Source organism: Olea europaea, chromosome 18 (assembly GCF_002742605.1).
Source record: "Olea europaea var. sylvestris chromosome 18, O_europaea_v1, whole genome shotgun sequence".
Taxonomy (NCBI): domain Eukaryota; kingdom Viridiplantae; phylum Streptophyta; class Magnoliopsida; order Lamiales; family Oleaceae; genus Olea; species Olea europaea.
The window spans coordinates 31,250,817-31,272,432 of NC_036254.1; the positions used below are offsets into that span (position 1 = coordinate 31,250,817).

The following is a 21,616-nucleotide window of genomic DNA, read 5'->3' on the forward strand; positions in this document are numbered from 1 at the left end:
TATTTTCATTTGATTGTACACATCTATTATAGTAAAACAAATTACTGTTAATTGTACAATTAATTATTTAAGAATTAATATTTCCAAACAAATATAATTTTTTTCACGTCTTTATACTAAACAAAATTAAAATCAAAAATTAATATTTTAAACAAAATGTGATATTTTTGGTTATAAAACATATTACCAAAAAAAATAAATAAATAAATAAAATTTTGCTAGAGAGTGTCACGGAGCAAGCTGCTCCGTGACACTCTCATATTACTAAAAAAAAATAATAAAAAAAAATAAAAAAATCTCGCTAGAGAGTGTCACGGAGCTTCATATTACTAAAAAAAAATAATAAAAAAATAAAATTTCGCTAGAGAGTGTCACGGAGCAAGCTGCTCCATAACACTCTCATATTACTAAAACTATAAATAAATAAATAAATAATTTCGCTAGAGAGTGTCATGGAGCAAGCTGCTTCGTGACACTCTCATATTACTAAAAAAAAATAAAAAAATAATAAATTTTCGCCAGAGAGTGTCACGGAGCAAGCGTGACACTCATATTACTTAAAAGAAAAAATTCTGCTAGAGAGTGTCACGTGACACTCTCATATTACTATATAAAAAAAAAAATATTTGCTAGAGAGTGTCACGGAGCAAGCTGCTCCCTGACACTCTCATATTACTTAAAAAAAAAAATTCTGCTAGAGAGTGTCACGGAGCAAGCTGCTCCGTGGCACTCTCATATTACAAAAAAAAAAATAATAATAATAATAAATTTCTGCTAGAGGGTGTCACGGAGCAAGCTGCTCCGTGGCACTCTCATATTACAACAAAAAAAAAAAAAGAAAAAAATAAATTTCTGCTAGAGAGTGTCACGGAGCAAGCTGCTCCGTGACACTCTCATATTACAAAAAAAAAAAAAATTCTGCTAGAGAGTTGCTCCGTGACACTCTCGAAGTGTCACAGAGACAGCGTCTCCGTGACACGGAGAGCAGCTCTCTCCGTGTCACTGAGAAGCGATCTCCGTGACACGGAGATCAAGTTTTTTCGAGTAAATTGTAGTTGAAAAATATTTTTCTTTCAAGATATTCAACTAACTGCTAAATAGCACAAATATTAAATACAAATTTTGAATTACTTACCTTTTCTGATCAAATTAGCGTCTTTTTTGAGTGAATGTGGAAAATGTTTCCGGCTAAATGAATGTGAGAATGAAACTTGAATTAAAATGTGAAAAAAGTGAGTGAAGGAGAGTGAGTGAATGTGACAAATAATTGTAGCTAAATGTGTGGATGGGGGAGCGAATGAGAAGTAGCTAAAATTAATTAAAACGTGTGAAGAGTGAGTGAATGTGACAAATAATTGTAGGTAAATGTGTGGATGGGAGAGTTTGTTGTGTTACAATAATTGATCATAAGCAAATTTCCCTGTTCTAGTTCTCACTTTGTTTTGGGGACCCTCCTTCACTATCTTTCCCTATATATATATATATATATATATATCAGTGGTTTCTTTAAACTTTCTTGTGTTGTAATTTGACAAATTATAAATTTCTTTTTAATTCATTTTGTTCCATTAAAATTTTATATTCACAAAAAAAATATATTAAGGTTTTGTACAATTCAAATTTTATATTGAAAAAAAAATGTTTGATAAATTTCTTTAATTTATTAAAACTGATCGAGTTAATCAATTTTTCCTCACTAACTGCTAAGTAGCACGAAGTTTATTTTATTTCCACATACATGATCACATAAAATGACATATATGTTCACATATTATTGAAAACAAAAATATAAGGGATGTTAACATTTATATTGAAGCAATATATTTCTTGACATTTCACTAATTTCTTGACATTTGACGTGTAGTTCTCGACATTAAATGTCTGCTAATCTGGACACTTGACAGTACATTTGTATAGAACGACATTTCAACTAAAGTATAGGATTTCTCCACATTTCATTAGAACACTGACATCTCCTACTCCACTATATGAGATAATAAAGTTATAAACTATTTTCAACCACTGGTTTACATCCACAAAATATTACATACCACCTTACAAACAAAAATATGCAAACCACTGTCTAAACCAAAATACATTTTTCGTACCACGACATAAACCAAAATACATATTGAAAAACCACCATATAAATCAAAATAGGTAAACTTCTAAATTCTATGCATCCCTCTTACCCCTCTTGCGACCAGATCGTGTGTATGGCGTCTTTGTGTTTACACTAGCCTTCTTCAGCCTCAACGATCGAGGTCTACGTGTAGGTGGATCAGCTGCCATCGAAGGTCCAGAAACGATGCTATCATGAACTAGTTGATCATCAATGGTCACACCAACTGTAGGTACAACGGCTAGTGCCTCTTTCACAATATCACAAGCAACATATACTGACCCAAGTACTCCAACCCCACCTCCTGACGTTATGGACACATCAGGGATATTGCAAACAACTGGTTCGGTTGCCTCTCCGACATCCTGTCTGTCTGCAAAAATATTGGGAGTGAAAACATCATGTCGGGGCTCGTCTCCACTACGATTGTCATGACCAAATCCACCATTCTCAGCACCAACATTGTGTTGTCCAATTTTTGTAGCAACTTCATCAAACCTTCGTCGAAGAACATTCATCTCATCAGTGACATGATTTCTCAAACCACACACATGACCTCCCAGATCATTTTGGAGACTAGCGAATCTTGTGTTTATTTCTTTCCTCAAATCCCCCATCTTGCTCTCAAATGCCTCATGTTGCTCATTCAAGATAACTCTTATCTCATTTAAAGACACATGTCTTTCAACGATGGGATCCCCATACTCTTCTTCTCTGCCTTCAACCAGATGCAAACCTCGATGACGAGGTCCACCTTTGTTGCCTCTCTGGGATTTATTTGGTCGATGGTTGTTGTCATCATTCCGTATGACATCATCGTCAACTGGACAAGCTTGTATTTCTATTGATTGAGCAACAAGATCATCTAAAACGGGGTCGGCTGCGTCTTCCAACGGAACTAGATCGACGAAGTACGGCTGTAATTCTTCTGCAGCAGTTGCTCGCAGCGTAGCCCACAAGTGCACCTACAGGAGAAGAAAAATAGGCAAAATGAAAAAATATATATTGCGGAGTGTAAGGCAATTAAGTATGTAAATCGCCTACATTTGTCTTCTCAAAAAAATCTGAATATGTTCGGGAATGAGGTTGTTTCATGCCAGACCACCGCAACATCCTCGGGACATCGTCACAAGTCTTACTCGAGAATCGAGCTCCCAACTCCGGAATTGCCTCGTACGTCCAAATTTGCATGACATTTGTAACAGTAATAACCATATTTGGAGATAAATAACAATGAGCGATGAGAAGAACTGAAATGAACCAAAATAGATGTATACCTGGACAGCAAGAAGGAATCCGTACAATGTGTAAGTCATCCTATCATAATCATTCACTTTTACCATGCCGCCTTTCTTCCCCATCCACGTAGTAGTGATTTGATGAGAAGTTGAAAACATACTGTCCCCCATGGGTAGGCATTGAAAAAATCCAAGTCGTCAACGATGGAAAGAGTTGTCGAATTTATTCCTACATTTCGATCTCTTGAATTAAATACCCCTTCAATAATTAGTGCCAACCCAAGCTTGTAACGATATTTACGGTTGGCACATTTCAAAAAAGCTTTCTCCAGGTCGCTACACGTTATCCGGTCCATATTAGCAAACATTTTATCTTGTAGACGGGTTTTCTCTAGGATTTTGTCAACTTCGGCACCTTTAGGCACTGGACTACACTTCAAGCCAGTAATTAGTGTGAACTCCGGTAGTCCAAATCGTGCAAACCTTTGGTTCACCTTGAACCAAGCCTCAAACCGATTTGTTTACCATTTCATGAATTAATTGAGCAGATAGTTTCAGCTCCGGTAACCTTGCAACATGTCCTATACAACTGTCCTCCAACTGACGCTTTTGCTGTGGATCCAATTTGTTGAGGACAATTGATATATATTTTGTATTGCTCACTTGCGACACATGGGCCGGAACACGTTCTTCCTCCGAAATATTATATCGGTGTGTCATACTCATCTACAAATGAAAACAATACTTTAACAAATGCTATGAGAACGTACAAATGAAATCAAATATAACATTCTTGTTAAAATGCAGTGCAAGAAAAATAATTTTTACAATACAATGGTTTGATAAAATATCATATCTAAACTAAGTTGTTTAATTGTTGAAATTAAAACAAACCTGACTTCTGATCTGAAGCTATCATGTAACCATTTTATAGTTGATCACCATTCAAATAGTTCAAAAGTATATACACAATCTTCTACAATTTCATTAAGTTGATTGCCTAATTTAGATATGCAAATAAGTCGAAAATACAATATTCTTTAACAAAATAAATAACAACAACATAGCCTTGTATTAAATAAATTTAGAGCCAACTACAACAGACCATACGCAAAATCAAGTATACATGACGTAAGATTTGACAAAGTTTTCTATCTGTTATCAACCTATCACAGTTTTCCTCCATAACCATCAATATACAAATGCAACCCTCAACAAGATGCAGAACAAATTTGATGCGAAAATGAAGCCATTTAGTTGCTGATGAGCATTCAAACAGTCTTAAGAGTGTATAATAGCAACACAATCTGTGTCATTTCATCATGTTTATTGCCTAACTCAGATGCGAAATATGCCTCAAATGGAGTATTTTTCACTTCGTACTAGTGTTATTTATCATCCAGCAGCATCAAATTTAGTTCACATATAGATTATATCTCAAAAGCAAAAATACAATAATAGGGACAACAGAAAGTACAATCATTTTCCTGATTTCTTTAAACACTTTACCTCTTCAACCTTTTTGACAGTATCTCACATGTACCACTTTTTATCTCAAATTGTATCAACGGTTAGTATTTGCTCGCCCAATAGAATAGAGACACTCAGTGACCTTGACATCAATTTATGTTAAACTAGCCAAATCTTAGGATTTAGGAAGAGGGGAGACTTGGGGAAGTGAAAAAAATAACGAAATAAAAAAAAAAATAACGAAATAAACTTACTCTATAGCACTGGATTCTGAAGTGTGGTTGGCAAACGACAACTGGGAAAATAAGAGAGAAATGGACAGGCTCGTTGTCGGCGAGTTGGGTCAGAGTGAAGATTGAGAGACTGAGAGTGAGAGTTAAGAGGACTTAGTTTAGGGCTTCTTTTATTTTTTCATTCCCCCGCCTTCATTTCTTTTTTTTTTTTTTTTTTTTTTTTTGTATTCGGGTCGAGTTATATCAGGTTTTCCATTTTTTACCCATAACTCGATCCAACTCGATCCGCACCTACTTGACCCATAACCCGACCCACACCTATCCAACCCAGGCATTTAATGCTGATTGACATTTCTACGTTGATTGACATGAATAGTGATGTGGAAAATTTTGAATTCTTGTGTGAAAATAATATTTCTAAGAGGGGTATTTTCGTCTACATAATTTGAAAATGGACATTGACAAAATTGTGGACATTTTGGCAAATGATTCGTTGAAAATGGACATTACGTGAAATTTCCTCTAGTAGTTCATAAGATGCACTTGTCTTTTTATTGTAACTAATCTATGTTACGTGCGATGCACGAGCTGTGCATGAATTATGATTTGGTTAGCGTATGTATTGAATATGTTTGAAAAAATATATATGAAGATGAAATTATTGGCAAGGAACTAACCAGCAAATAATTGAGATAATAGTATACATATTGATGTGTTTGATTGTGATTTGTAAATTCGTCGTAGTTAATCATGTGTTTGTATTAAAGTCAATGATAGATAAGAGAGAATAAAAATTAACTTCATTACTATCGTTAATTACAGAGTATAGCCAAGATAAAATAAATAATGACTGGTTTTCGAGATGGATGATGTAGGGATTACATATACATCATTTGTCATTACTTCTTTTGTTTGGCAGCTTTTGATCAGGAAATTATACATACTTAACAAAATAGAATTTCAAGATCAAATTTACAATGAAGACAAATTTCATAAAACGAAATAGCAAAAAATTCACAAAACCACACAGCACTCTTGTTAAAAGATTGGTTTTATAGAAAATGTTTCGACTACCATTTACTCCAGTTTTTCTTTGTGAGCAAATGGATTTGTGTCTGAACTTATGTTTTCATCACAAGCCACTTTTGAGCTGGAACTCTCATTGGAAGATTTGAAAAGGGCCTTTTTCGCTGGAGGTGACCAATCTTCTTGATAGTCTGTACTAACGTTTTTCCCAACTGCTGTAACCACAACCTGACTGTCAACGTTTGTTTGGATTTTTGGTTCAAGACTTGCATGATCAATATTTGCTTAAATTTTTTGTTTTGGACTTGGATGGTCTAAGTCTGTTGTAGAGATGATATCAAATCTATAACTTGATGAATTAGGTTCATTTTGCGATGCTATTAAGTAGAAAGCTCATTCAATATCCTACATTTTTTTAATGGTTGCTTCAAAATTTGTCTTTGAACCTTGTGTTAATTTTAAATTGTATTAATATTATTCTACTAAAATATGTACTGAATGACAATGTTTGAGATAAGTTGGATTTCTTGCAAATTTGGTTTCCTCTATCAAAAACTGTGAAATTGTAAATAATAGTTTCTCAACTGGTTCACCAATTGCATTTGCACTGATTGATCCCGTGACATCTAAAAGTGCACATATGCTCTAGCCCTAAAGTGAAAAAGAAATTAGTATTAATAGATGCAAGAGTAATAAAGAGAAGTAGAAAGGTCATGCATAAGTAAATATTTTACCTTCACCAAATGAAGTAAAAAATGAAAAGTAATTAATTGTTAGTGTATTTTACCGAGAAATAGCTTTGGAATTGAGATTCTTGCAAAAAATACAAAAATATGTTTCTCCAAAATCAATATTCGACCGTCTAAAACAGTTGTTGCAGGCCATGTACCGAGATTTGCTATCAATTTTGTCTGTTGTTGCTGTGCCATTTACCCAATAAAACTTTCGCTATTACCGGTATGGATATACTTAGAGAAATTACAAAGAAAAATAAATAATATGATTGAGTATATCTTGTAATATATATCTTTATATTAGGAAATAAATACATATTGAATAGCATATGTAACCTTAATATTACCGCTAGAAGGCGTCCCTGAAGATTTTGAATAGGAGTAAATTTACTTCGACAAGTAGAGAAAGATTTGTGGGGCTTTTGTCCATCTATGATTTTTTCAATACAAAATCATCTATTTTAATGGAATTTTGTTCTTACCATAATCAAAAGATATGAAGATAATTAGTAACTCCAATAGTAATGTGTGGAAAAATAATTGAGAGGGAGAAAAAAAAAAGAATAATAAAATATAACACTTTGTACATACCATTCTGTCATTTGTTTTACTGCGTTGAAAGGTGTATTTATGAAGAAAGTGGAACGGGCTTTCATGGACAATTTTAAACCTATATAATATCAATATGGAGAATGTGTAAAGGATGTAATATATGCCTTAAGAGGAGTTTAAATAATACAATAAAACATACCAAAGAATGATGTAACCTTTAGACGGTTGCAAAGATGACTGACTTTTTGTCAATAATGTCTGCTATCAGTAAGCATTCGCTGTCAACAAATGAATCCTAAAATGTAAGCACCATTGTTTTGCAATTCATGTCTAGAAGTATGATATCTTGCAACCAAGTTTGGTTGCCATCTTTGGATTGAATCAATCGTTTGGGTGTCATATCAACTACAACTGCAAGTATATATGCAAATTTGAAATGAGCCATCAAATTTTCTTTTTTCTGAACATAAGCAGTACAAATTTGAAGGAAACTATATTTCTGTAGAATCAATATATGACTATTTAATATCTATGAAATTTTGTCTTACTTAAATCAGCATCTGTATCCATGTATTGTTCGAGTTCATGAAATTGTGTCAGTTGATATGTTGAGAATACAAACTCTAGATTATCTTCATTCAATTCTTTAATACGAGTTTCTCCAGATATTGTCCATTGTAGAGAGCCAGTCGAATATCTGTAGTTTGTCGTATTGTTCTTCACGTAAGCTTTCGAAATAGTATAAACTTTTTCCAGAACAAGTTGATTCTCAAAAGCAGTGATATCGGAATCATATAAGCTAGCCTGAATAGTATTATCCTGAAAAATGATGAGGAACCATATAAATAACTGTAATATACGTGATCTTAGATTAAAAAAAAAAAACAAAAAACTAAAAGAAATGAAGAAACAATGTGTGAAGAAGAGTTACTTGAGTATCTATTAACATCAAATGCTGGTACCTTCCATTGCCTTGTCTCGAAGACTTTGGTGATTGTTTTTCAACTATAATCACTTTAACTTTCCACTTTTGATTGTTGAAAATAATTTCTGGTAGAAGTTGGTACTGTTCTTCCATCGTGGCAATTTCGTAACAGAATAATAGAGGCAAAATACACACAAAAGGAAGATTTCTATCACAAATGATTTTGAGTTATTCAATTGACAAATAAAAGAAGATATATAAAGACATGTAAAATTATATTATATTTGGTTTCCCGTACTTTATCTTCTATTCTTAATTTTATTTTTTTATAAAAAGTAATACAAGTATGTACTAAGTAAAATCTTATTATTAGTCATATACTGTCATAACTTGTTGTCTGCATGAGATATGGAGATTACTTGTAATATTCATTTACTGATAGTACAGAAATAACGCGAGTTCAAGGATTTACACTTAGAACAAAATATGTAAAACTATATTTTATTCGTTCTCCCTATTATAAATATAATAAAAGGACGTCAAAATTTGGATTAAAAAAGGAAAAAGATTAAGATTTACACGGTAAAATCTTATCATACGCATACTCTATTGATTCATAATGACTGAACATAGACATGGGCTGACAAAGATTTAAACATGGTATAAGAATGGCTCTGAATTATATTAAGTTGTATTCACCAGGAAAAAAGTATTCATGCTACAAACCTTCATTGTAATGGAAGGAAAATTTGATTTAGTTATTTATTTAGCTTAAATAAATTGAATTGTAATAAATATCTAAATACACGTGAATATGTTGATGTATGATTTTGTGTATGAAATTAAAGAATTCAAACAAAGACGTAAATTTGGGATTCTATAAAAGGTGTGAATAGTTTGTATTTCATAACACATCAAAAATAATTCATTGATTGTTGACCAAATGCATAAAACAACAATAATATACAGCTCATATGTGACAGCTTTTTATCTTGTGGTTGGTATAAAGCTCATTTATTATATTTTTAGTCCTAGAAATCTATACATTTTCAAGAGAAACTCCTCGTAGATTTAAACAGGAGAAGCTCTAAAATTGGTCGGAAAAGGTAACAATTTTTCTTAAAAATTTACTATCGAAGAAACTTGCATATATCTACACAGATCTGTGTATGAGCAACAATTTTACCCATAAGAACTCCGTGATTATGGAAACCCAAGCCTCCATAATGGGTCTCCATAATTACGGAGGCCTCCATGCCTCCGTAATCACGGAGGCCTCCATCATACGAAGGCCAAGCTGCTAGCCTTTGTAATCCAGAGGCTTGGCCTTCGTGATTATGGAGGCCAAGTCTCCATAATCACAGATGCGAGGCATAATTTTATGTCCCGAATTTTATGTCATGAATTGTCTGAATTGTCTAGACACGAACATAAGATATTTTATTATCGATTTTAAAATATTTATACATGTATAGGTTATGAAGATATAATGTTTATTTGAAACTCTTAAAAAAGTTTCTCTATTTTTAATTTTTAGATTCATTCATAAATACGATGTGATTTTTGGAATAATTTATGCAGATGTCTCTAGAATACATAATTCCTCCGGATCAATGGTTTTCTGCTACAATTGTCCAGTATCCAAATTTTGAATATTTTAGAGACTTTGTACAATTTCTAGATTCGAATAAACAATTTTCCTTGATGTGTAGTAATTTTTATGGATTTCTTTATGGAGTTTTCTACAAAGGAAAAAATGTACAATTTAGTAGTAGGTTGGTGCATGAATTTATATTGAGACTTGTGAATTGTGGGGAAAATGATGAAATTTGGGTAAGGTTCGACGATTGTATAGCTAGATTTGGTATGCAAGAATTTTGTCTTATTATTGGATTACCTTGCCATGAACCATCCATGGACATTAATGATCGTCTTAGAAATCAATACTTTAATGGTACATGTTGAATCAGTATGAGGATGCTTTATGAAGCATTCCATGCGTGCGAACATGAAGAAGATAAATTGAAGCTTGGTTTAGTCATGTTCGTCGAATGTGTGTTGACACCCACTTCAACACAAATTGATTATAGAACTCTTGGTATGGTTGAGCATCTGGACGAGTTCCTTGCATATCCATGGGGTCGCAAAGCATATTTGATCTTGTTATATTCATTGAAAGCATCACGATCTGAAAGAGTGCAAAGGATGCAACGGAATGAACAAATAGAATGCAAGTATGCGTTACATGGGTATCCACTTGCATTCCAAGTAATTAGTCCCTATTCTTGTATTGACTTATTATGTACAATATATTCCCATAAAATTTTTTTATACATATAATATTTATTTTTAATTATCTTGCAGTATTGGATATGTGAAGCATTTCCAAATATCGGAAAGAAATTTGGACATCGTAAACATAAAAAACCACAGTGTCCAAGAATATACAAGTGGAAACCCAACCAATTTGTAACTGAAAAAGAGATAAAGCTTTTTTTGTCTACTCGTAATGTATGTTTTTATAAATGTATAATTACTCTCACATTCAATTATCTTAAAATAAAATTAAACTTAAAATAATGATTTTGGTATTTCAATTTGATTAAAGATTCAAGTGATTGCTGTGCTACAGCCTAATAAAGAAGAATTACAAAGTCTTTGGCACGAAGCTCTTTTATTACTAGTGGATAATGGACACAACAGATTAGATGAGATTGTAAATGGAGTATTGGATAATGTAGTAGAACAAATCCCAAACAATATATATGTGCAAGAAATGATTTAGTTCTGTTCCCAGTGGCTCCAACTCCTTAAGTGAAGATAAAATGGAAGAATTGTTGGGTATCTACAGCCAACACATAGCATCAGACGTGTCTGGTGTATATAGCAACTTGAAGGTAGAATTTGCTGATGAATCAAGAGCTCACCACCATGCGATTCTTGAAAACCAAAAACAGTCATTTGAGGAGCAAAAAAATGGCAAGAAGATTACACGCTACATCATTATCAGATAATTCTTGACAACCAAATGCAATTTTTCGAACAGCAACAGAAGTGGCAGGAACATAGATACCATGGTATGCAATCTTATATTGATACTAGTTTAAGTTCAATGAGATCCTATGTCAATGAACAAAATCAGGAAACACTGAACACATTATCTGAATTGAAATCAAACATGGAAGCCATCATAGGTTCCATGCAACAAGATGTCCCCCTCGATATAAGTGTTGTTCCTTGCAATAAACCAAATGAGATATCAACAGCTGAACAAATTGAGAGCTCTAAAAGTTTGATAAAAGAGAAGAAAAACAAGGGGAAACAAATACAGTCTTCATCATTTTCAGATCGTCCTCTGGAAGACTATCTTATGCAAAGATACATAAAAACTATAAATTTTATAGCGGAGAATCAATCTGGGTAATAAATCTAATTTTACTTGTATTAGCTCAAATCTTCAAGTTCTTTTTTGATTTATTTGGAATTAATTAAAATTATGTCATAGAGTGCATACTTGGACGATGAAAGTAACAATGTCTTTGGAAGAGATATGTTGAAAACTCTAATGGATCAAACACAGGACATAAATATTGCTGTAAGTAAAGTCTATGAATTACAATAAATTTTATTTCATAGTCGATAATATAATTTAATTTATATCTATTTATTTCATCAGAACATTGAGCTAGAGTTAAAACTATTGAGGCGGCTCATGAATGATGGTTGTCCGCTTGTTTCAAAAGAATATGCAATTATGGATTTCAAATTTGAAGCAGAATGTGCTCGTCACATGATGTGGCATACTGACACAGGAATAGGAACCACCAGAGGTGAACCAGATGGAACTCTTTTGCAAAGTTATGTGAATGGCAAAGCACTTATATTTGGTCGTCCTTGGATGAGATGCAAGTATATAATAATTCCGTGCTCATATCCAGGCAATAGCTGGTACCTTTTCCTTGTCAATATTCCTGAATGGAAATTTCAAATATATGATTGCGGTAATAACGTCCACACACCGGATCAAGTAAAAGCACATGCAAAAGCTTCATTGATTGTGGTAGAAGCATTATTGAAAACAACTTTATCTTCTAGAGGAGATATAAGAAAACATAGGAATAAACAAATGGAGCAGGAGATTATACTTTACCTAAACTGTGCAAACAATGGGTAAGCATTTAAGTGACTTGTTTTTTAGCAGAATATTTAATTTCCTAAACTTAGTCATTTATTCTAACACTAAACTATTTCTTCCACAGGCCTAATTGTGGAATTTTTGTGCTCAAATATATAGAATGCTTTGTTTTGGGATATCCAATTGAATCAGTTTCGTCGGATAGGATGAGCATATATAGACGAAAGATTGCGGTAGATATCTGTAATAACGAATACTTTCTTCATCCCCGTAAGTCCTAATTGTAGTAGATAATCAGAATATACTGATTGAAATATTATGTAATAAACTTGTGTTTTTTATCCTTTCTTTTCGTATCTTGTCACTGACCCAAATAAATAAAGATATGTTGAACATGAAATATTATGAAGGATACGTTTAAAGATAATGATCTGACCCTTTTATATGCACCGTGTTTCGTACTAACAAGTAAAGTATAATTAAAATGCATAATAACATGTAAGAATAACTAACCTTGTATAGCTAAATGTTATTCTCCTTGACACAAGATGGATTAACAAAGAAAATATTCTCTTTTAGGCTAAAAATAGATTGACAGTCCAATTAAGCGAAACTTGTAATTATAGACTTCTTAAGTAGTATGTATCAAATTCAAAATTTCAAGGTAAACTACATTTTTTATGGAACAATTGTGTGATTTTATTTCATCCATTGGCTTTAGTAGAATTTTTATGTTTTCTTTTGTTCTTGCTCTAGATAAAGTGACATATAATTGACCATGCGAGAAAACAGGTTCAAGCAACGATAGTCCAACGAAATCTAAAGTTTGACCTTGAGCTTTGTTAATGGTCATTGCAAAACAAGGACGAATGAGAAATTGAGTTCTCTTAAATGGTACCGGATACTTATCTCCTTCAAGTGGAATAAATGAAATTTTAGGTAAAAATACTTGTTTTCCACGATATTCACCTATTCCAATTTAGGCTAAAATAACATTTCGTTTAAATTTTCGACAAATAAGTCTAGTCCCATTACACAAACCTTTTGAATGATTAATGTTTCTAAACAACATAACATGACAGTTTCTTTTTAGTACAAGTTCATGTGGAGGGATACTATTTGCAGTTAGACTATTCAAAAAGTCCTCATGAATAAATTCTTCTGTTTTATCAATTACTTCATCGAAACTAAAATATGTAAATATCTCTCCTGGAATTTATTTAACTAACTTATTATTTATTACATCCACATGTTTATTTTTTGGAGTCAAAATAACTCTGTTCATCATAGTATTCAAATTGTCATCATATGTGTGAAAATTAGGAAACGCAATAGCAATTAGTTTTTTCAATGATTCAAATTCACTCTCAAAATCTATTATTACATCTGAAGGAAGCTTAATCATGTGACATGTATGTTCTCTTTCTATTCCATTTCCAATTCTAAGTAAATATTCACAAAACAAAGGATCTAATTTAGCTCTCATATTCTCAGTCAATGGTAGTTGTGTAAAATATTGTCATAAATCTGAAAAAACTAAATTGGCCTTCATGATATCATCTTTTGTTCCTCTTTGTACTACTGGCAACACTTGTTGGAAATCTCCTTCGAACACAACAACCTTTCCACCAAATGACAATTCACATTCAGTAATATCTTTTAACATTTTATCCAAAGCTTCAAAAGCACATCTATTAATCATCGGTGCTTCATCCCACACAATTAGCTTTGCCATTTGTAAAAGTTGACCAAGTGATGATTGTTTACTTACTGAATATCGCATATCAGAACTTGCTTGAAGTGGGATTTTAAAACGTGAATGACCAGTTCGCCCAGCTGGCAATAAAGAAGCAGCAACTCCCGATGACGCTGTTGCTAATGTCATAAGTTGTCAAGATCGTACTGCATCAAGTAATGCCTTGTACAGAAAAGTTTTTCCAATACCTCCTGGACCATCAATAAAAAAAACTCCATTTTTATTATTTACAACACAGTCTAAAATAACATCATCGGCAGATTGTTGTTCCTTATTTAAATTCTCTGTAAAATGAATGTCACACTGAACATTAATATTTGTAATCTCTTCTAAAATCATGTTTGCTAACACATCAGCATCATTCACAATTACGTCAAAATCTACCAGACCAAAATCATTTATGTTTGTACCAAAAACTTCCAAGAATGAATTTATGCATCTCAAAGCCCTAATCTCGGCATCACATACTGTCATGCTTGCATGTAAAAAATCTTTTATCATATACACTTTAAATTTAACTCATAAATTCCTAAGATTTGTAGGGCTACAAAAAAATTAACACATTAGCAAAGAGGCGATGCAATGATATAGGCATTTCATAGGTGATCACCTCATTTAAACACATTTCATAATAATTATTCCTACCTACTAAACCATGTAAAAATGCAGCTTCCAGATAAGTAGGTACAACAATGTTATTAGCTGTTCTTAAATTTTGAAAAGACTTAGGTCATTTAACATGATTCAATAAAACTCTTAGAAAGTATCTCTCGCCCTCAGATGGATTAGCAGCAACTATTCTACCAATAACATTTTGCTTTTTTCTAGGACTCCAAAATCGAAAATATGTATTCCATACAAAGTATGTAGGAAAATCCTTATAATGTAAAGTTTGTGCCTTTTCATTTGAAATATTCATTCTAAAAAATTCAGTTAACATTGTTCGTTGGATGGAGTCTTTATTTATAACTTCTGATAAATCATCTGTTTCATTATATGTAACCAACTAGCATCTTCAATATGTAACTGCAAAGAAACTACAGAATGAGATATATCGAATAAATCAAAACTAAAAATTCTCCATATAGCTTCCAGTGCAGATATCCATCTAGCGGTTTAATAATTCAAAATCTCATCAACATAATGCTCATTAGTTTCTTTATTCACCGTAAAATTAACACGATCATGTTCTTTGTATATATATTTGTATAATTATTTGACTGCTTTAACAGAAGACCATATTTCAACTTTAATGTGACAATCATACTTAGCTAAAATATAAGGATTATATAGTACAACCCATCTGTTGTCTAGTACAGACCCTCTGACCTTAACAATAACACCATCGTCACGACGCCTATAAAGTGTATATGAATCGCTACCTAATGAAGTATGCAAAATGTATTCTCTTAAATACTTGTTTTTACAAGTATGGTTATTTTCCATGCACACATTTGTAGGATTTAATTGTCCACAAAGACCATGCATCATATGTTTGACCACAGTAGCATGCAGGTGAGGATTTCTCTTTGGACCTGGTATTTCACAAGAAACAATTTCGTTAACTTGCGTAGAATGAGTAATCTTAAAATTCATTTTCAATATCAAGAGAAAATGAACATGAGGTAGACCTCTTTTTTGAAATTCAGTTACATACACATAGGCAGCTATAGGCCATAGAATTTCTCTCTTTATTAAATCTGTTTTTATTTCTTCAAGTTTTGCTCGAAATATTCGGGCTAACAAATCTGGCCTATTTTGTATACCATCATTGTGCCTCAATTCTTGTTTAATTTCAGGCCAATTTGGATTGCATGTCATTGTTAAAAATATATTGGGTTTCTATATCTTTGAACTAAACAAATTGCATCCATATATCTTTTAGTTAAATTTTTAGAACCCCCAATAAACCCTATAGGCAACACAATTAATTTGCCAATTTTATAGCATCTATTCTCACCATTTTGTATACTATCTAAAATTCCTTGGTAAGGTTCACCTCATATAGTCTTTTGATTATTACGAAAACAACCTAATATCGCAGTTTCAATCTTAACATACATATCAACTATATATTGTTGTAGAAGTCTGCCTGTATGAAGGAGTACAGACTTATCTGAAAGTCTAATTTGAAATTTGTAGCAATAATATTCATGGCATGACACAGTAATTCGTTTCTTACCTCTCTTCATAGCTGAAAGGAAAAAAAATTAAAGTTACAAAGACAGATCTAGAAATAACAATACATTTATGCACTCTAAAAAGATTAAAAAACTTCAATGGTAATAAAACTTACCACAATCTTCCATCTTTATAAGTTGTTCGACCGAATCAATGTGATTGATTTGTATGAAATCTGTCCTATTGAAGTATTCAAATTTATCTTTTCGATACATTCATGTCATCCAGGTTCTCCGTAGGTAAATATTAATGGATATTGAAATGGATCATAACAGCCATAAAGTAATTTACTCTATGTGCAGTATTGGAATGTCCATAAATTAATATATCACGAGTCTTTATGCTTGCAGATGGATCATCATCAACCCACACTGCAGCCACCTGTTCACATGATGGCATGTTATATACTCTCTGGTCGAGACCCGGATCAAACCTTAGCACGATACAACATGAATCAAAAATCAGAAACTTCACTTAATGATCGAAAGAAACGACAATGTAGATTTATCTTTAAGATATCTATTAACTTTTTCAAAGTTGATTCACTCAACTTATCTGAAATTTGTAGTCTATTACTAATTTCATTATAAGTATCGTAAAAGTATAACTGCAAATACGTAGGATTTCCATCAATTGGTAGAAGTGGATTTATAAAATGGTATACCTGTCCCTGAACTTTGAACGTATATACACTTCTATTATTTTTGCACAATTTTTTATCATATTTAACACCAAATGAAGTGAATGCAAAATGGTTGTTGTAAGTAAGAGCAACTTTTTTAAAAGCAATCGTTTCACATGAAGTAGAAGTAAATAGCTCATACAATTCAGAGGAAACACTGTTTAGCTATAATTTAACTTTTCCATCACAACAACAAAAGCCCTTATGATGCGAACCCCGTAGCAACGTTGACTACGAAACCCACAACGAGATTGACAAACCCAAGAAAGCCAAATTAATCCAAGCGTTTAGGATTAACCCAAAAGAAAGTCGAACCAAAAAACCCAACAAGAACGACGCTTGAAAGACCCCTTGATCCCGCAATCCAATAATTAAATCCGGTTATTTAAACGTCACAAGTTAACACTTGATAAGTTCGAAATTGTTCAATGAAGAATGATGAAGAGAAGACAATACGCCCCACTTTAATTCAATATCAATAATGTCAAAGGTTTTTAACAATTGAATGAAAACTCCTATTTATACTAAACCTAAAAATTAGGTAAAAATCATGCAAAAGTCGAGCATAATCTCTAAAATATGGAAAAGAATCAAAATCTAACAAAATATGGAAAATTGCCAAAATTGAAAAATTCGCCAAATTTTTGGCCTGTGTGGCCGCATGGTGTATTTTCATGCGGTCGCATGGTTCAATAAAAAAATCTCAATTTAAGTTTCGGTATGCCACTATGCGGCCGCATGGGGTTTTGCCTGTGCGGCCGCATAGACTTGTTTTCAACTTCCGATTTCGTCGCTTGATAACAAATTGATCCAAGTTGATTCGGCCTTCGACCCGAATATGAAAGTTGCTCCATTTTGAGTCCCGAACATGGTTCCATCAATGGTTTCTTGAACGAGCATCCCATCGCTTCTTTCACTTGCTTTGCTCTTGATCACGTCATTGGTCCGCCATCAACTATCAACGGGTCTCGTCTCGCACTTGCCTTCGTCGGGCTCGACTCCTGGATCATATCACCTTACTTTCTTTATAAAACTTTTTTGCACCATAATGTTTACAAATTGTACAAGACAGAAGAATATAAGGTTCAACTGGAATATTTCATACAACAATTCTCTTAGAACGATCTAAAATGATAGGAACATGTAAACCACATTGAGATTGCATATTGTCATCTTCAAATTGCTTTTACACGCCAATGTTTTCATCAACATGAAGATCCTTCTGTAATTCCACATACTGATCAATAGAATCTACAATCATAAAATTAGTATTAGATCGCTGAAAGACAACAGAAGTGCAAAAATTGGATTAAAAAATAATTTCACAAGATGAAAGAAAGTGTACTACAACATGACCAAATAAATAGCCAGATGTAAAAAAAATTATAAAAAAATATATTCAATCTACAAAACCTGCTGTGAATTTAGGACAACATCTCCTCCTTTTTCCTGACATATGTGTAGAACTTGTAGATACTTCTATAATATCAAATATTTATGTTAAAATTACATAAAAAATATTAAACCAACAAGAAATCACATTTAAACAACAAATCATACCTATATGTCTCTTACGCAATTTGTCTTTTTGTACCCTTGGCTGAATTACAAGTTCAGAATCGTATGCTCGTGTGGATAAGTCCAATCTTCTTAAACGAGCACGTCTACTCTTAAACCAATTATAAACATTCATATAAGAGATTTGCCCATGCAACGATAGTTCGGAGACTATCTGCATGATCCTTGACTTGTTTGGGGTTTTATTCTCTTGATTAAATATAGATTCAAGAATTTGAAGTTGTGCAAATGTAGGCGTCCAATATTGCTTACTCATTGTATTGCTGAAAGAAAGAAATCACAAAAATCAACTCAATAAAATTGGAAACATAATTAAGAGTATGCACATTGAAAACAGTATCCTCATACAAAAGAAGCCAAAAAAATGCATACGCTTCCATAACCCGAACAATAGGAAATATATCGGAAAAAAATGAAACGCACCAACAACAACGGTTTATCGCTGAACAAAATATATACGCAATTGAAGACAGGGAGAAAACAGAAGGATGGGGAGGATGGAAAATTATTAAAATAAGGACAAAGATAATTTGCTTGCACGAACAAAAGGAAAACAACGACGCTTTCGTTCAAAAGGTAAAATGAAAATGACATAGACAGAGAAATGAATAAATTTTACTTACCTGAGTACTATAGTTGGAAGAATAAAAAAAAGAACTAAATATGCTTATTCATTTTTCTATTTCTATATTATATATTATAAATTTTTATTATCATATAGAAATTGCAAAATTTTAAAAATAATGTTAAGAAAGTCCGACTATTGATTAAATTTCATAAAAAATAAGAAACTCATGTTTAAACTAAAATATAACTTCATATAAAATTATGTTCGACAAAAAAAAATAATATTGAACTATTTGTTGTAATAACAGCTAAGAGAAAAAGAGGAGGAAAAAAAATAATGCCTCTATAATTACGGAGGCTCAAAGGGCAAGGCCTCCGTAATTACGGAGGCATTAAAATGCCTCCGTAATAAATTTCATTTTTTTCCCTTTCTTTTTCCCTTACCGACTCTCAACATCAAAATTTAATTTCATTTAATCAACTTAGTTTTTTTAATAGATGTGATTCCTAAAATAAATACATCAATCATAACCTTTTGATTGCAATCAAATAATGTGTGAAATGTGTTAAGATAAAATAGTCACTCACGTGATATTTCAATAATTTTTTTCTCCTCTTTTATTTTTGGGAAGAGTAAGATCAGACTTTTTCGGTAAAATATTGTCCATTTCTACAACACGTGAACCTCTTGCCAAATTTGGAGTAAAGGAAAAAAATAGAGGAAGTACATATCCTTTAATTTAAATAGTTTCTCATGTTTTCAAAATTTACCTTAAATCACTCCTCACATAAAATATTTACATATCTTTGCTTGCAGGTGCTCAACAAAAAGAAAATTAGGTGTCTATCTACTCTTTCTTGATTACCATAGCTATTTTTTCAACACTAAATTTTAAAGTTTTAACTTACATCTTGTTTATTGAGATGGACTAAATGTCAATCTTCAATTCTTCTATTAAAAATCGAACACAAATCATGAATTTCTTATCAAACTTCATGATATTCTTTTACAACGACATATAGAATATATTTTTTTTAAATCACATACAAAGTTTATCTTACAAACATGGAACTTCCATTAACAAACTTTCTAACTCGCCTATACTGCAAAATCTACCTTAAAATCTATATTAGGGCCTCCACAATGTAAATAATAGAGTTATTCAAACAAAATTTTCATTGTACTATATCGAGACAAAATGGAGGTGCCACATCGTTTCTTCAGAATCATTACTCTTCCACAAAACCATAATACTTGTCTGGTTAATCACACAACCGTTTCTCCTCTCACATTGGAATGGATGCATTTTTAATATCTCTCTTATACTTTTTAATGTATGTGTATAGATACTTCCCAGATCCTTTGTCAACGATTGGAGACACCAGCTTGGTGACACAATACGATTGGAAAGAGATAATGGAAGAATATATTTTGTCGATAGATGGGAACAATTTTTTTATCATCATAACTTACAGGATGCTCATGTTTTGGTATTTGAATATAATGGAAACTCCACATTCAATATGACCATATTTGACCATTCTAGATTAGAGGTCACATATGACTTCGATGTTCCCGAAGAATACAACGTTTCACATACAGATGACCCTGAATTTGAAATAGCACTAATACCTCATCACAACAACCATCGGGAAATTGTAGGTGTCATCTTTAATATCTCATTCTACATTCATCTCTTCCACATAAATTTGATTCAAAGATCAATAATTTATTCATTCATGATTTTCCAGTGTATACTAGGCAGTTCTCTAGATATCACCTACCAAGAGGTCTGCGAAGTGTTCAAATCCATGATTCTTTACATCACGATTGGAAGCTTGCCACAAATTTGCGACCAAATGGTCTAATAAGACGTATGACTATAAGTTGGGCAGATTTTTTTTACAGAAAAAGAACACAAATAGTTGATACATGTGTTTTCGAACATTTGAACAGTGAACCCCAACGTTCATCGTCTACAAAAAAGACCATGTTGGTGGAAGTTTGATACGTCTATAAGACCTCTTTACTTTCTTCTAAATGAATTTGTATATACGAAAAATGTTTTATTTTCATGTCAATCTATTCTAATATTTCCACGCCCAATTCTATTTACTCTCTTATTTACCAGTTTACTCCAGAATTTGTGTATAACAAATCAACATCAACATCGAAATTCAACACTATACAAGAAAAATGAAAAATCAAATCATATGAAAGTAGATTTCCCCCTCATTAATCATCACAGGAAAAACTTCTAGATATTACTGCTACCACGAACTAAAGAGAAGTTAAAAACATTCTCCACCACTCCCTGCAATAAGGCCAAAAGAACATGCGTCAACGATTGAGCAATATATATATATTTTTTTTTTATTTGCAGACGGCCTCGTCTTGGCTCCAAAGATGGAAAAAA

At 32.4% G+C, this 21,616-nt stretch overlaps 3 protein-coding genes across 3 annotated transcripts; 1 reads left to right on the forward strand and 2 right to left on the reverse strand.

The window, feature by feature from the left end:
* Nucleotides 1-2,150: 2,150 nt before the first annotated feature.
* Nucleotides 2,151-3,311, reverse strand: LOC111366574. The gene is made up of 2 exons (XM_022987302.1): nt 3,167-3,311; nt 2,151-3,087 (listed from the first exon to the last, which is right to left on the reverse strand). Exons 1-2 carry the CDS (start codon nt 3,233-3,235, stop codon nt 2,176-2,178), a joined length of 981 nt encoding a protein of 326 aa, XP_022843070.1. The 5' UTR covers nt 3,236-3,311; the 3' UTR covers nt 2,151-2,175.
* Nucleotides 3,312-13,954: 10,643 nt separating this feature from the next.
* LOC111367016 lies at nt 13,955-14,665 on the reverse strand. Its single transcript, XM_022987693.1, has 2 exons — nt 14,380-14,665; nt 13,955-14,310 (listed from the first exon to the last, which is right to left on the reverse strand). Exons 1-2 carry the CDS (start codon nt 14,663-14,665, stop codon nt 13,955-13,957), a joined length of 642 nt encoding a protein of 213 aa, XP_022843461.1.
* Nucleotides 14,666-20,398: 5,733 nt separating this feature from the next.
* Nucleotides 20,399-21,129, forward strand: LOC111367017 (B3 domain-containing protein Os03g0212300-like). Its single transcript, XM_022987694.1, has 4 exons — nt 20,399-20,461; nt 20,547-20,858; nt 20,952-20,990; nt 21,109-21,129. The coding sequence occupies exons 1-4, from the start codon at nt 20,399-20,401 to the stop codon at nt 21,127-21,129; spliced, it is 435 nt and encodes a 144-aa protein (XP_022843462.1).
* Nucleotides 21,130-21,616: the final 487 nt, after the last annotated feature.

What these genes read in the sequence shown, in the direction of transcription:
- LOC111366574 (XM_022987302.1), bottom strand. Translation starts at nt 3,235, where the DNA reads ATGTTGCGGTGGTCTGGCATGAAACAACCTCATTCCCGAACATATTCA. An exon ending in ATTTTTTTGAGAAGACAAAT is followed by an intron (nt 3,088 to 3,166) that starts GTAGGCGATTTA and finishes CTTCTCCTGTAG; the next exon opens with GTGCACTTGTGGGCTACGCT.
- LOC111367016 (XM_022987693.1), bottom strand. Translation starts at nt 14,665, where the DNA reads ATGACAGTATGTGATGCCGAGATTAGGGCTTTGAGATGCATAAATTCA. An exon ending in TTTTATTGATGGTCCAGGAG is followed by an intron (nt 14,311 to 14,379) that starts GTATTGGAAAAA and finishes TTATGACATTAG; the next exon opens with CAACAGCGTCATCGGGAGTT.
- LOC111367017 (XM_022987694.1), top strand. Translation starts at nt 20,399, where the DNA reads ATGGAGGTGCCACATCGTTTCTTCAGAATCATTACTCTTCCACAAAAC. An exon ending in AAAACCATAATACTTGTCTG is followed by an intron (nt 20,462 to 20,546) that starts GTTAATCACACA and finishes GTATGTGTATAG; the next exon opens with ATACTTCCCAGATCCTTTGT. An exon ending in ACAACAACCATCGGGAAATT is followed by an intron (nt 20,859 to 20,951) that starts GTAGGTGTCATC and finishes ATGATTTTCCAG; the next exon opens with TGTATACTAGGCAGTTCTCT.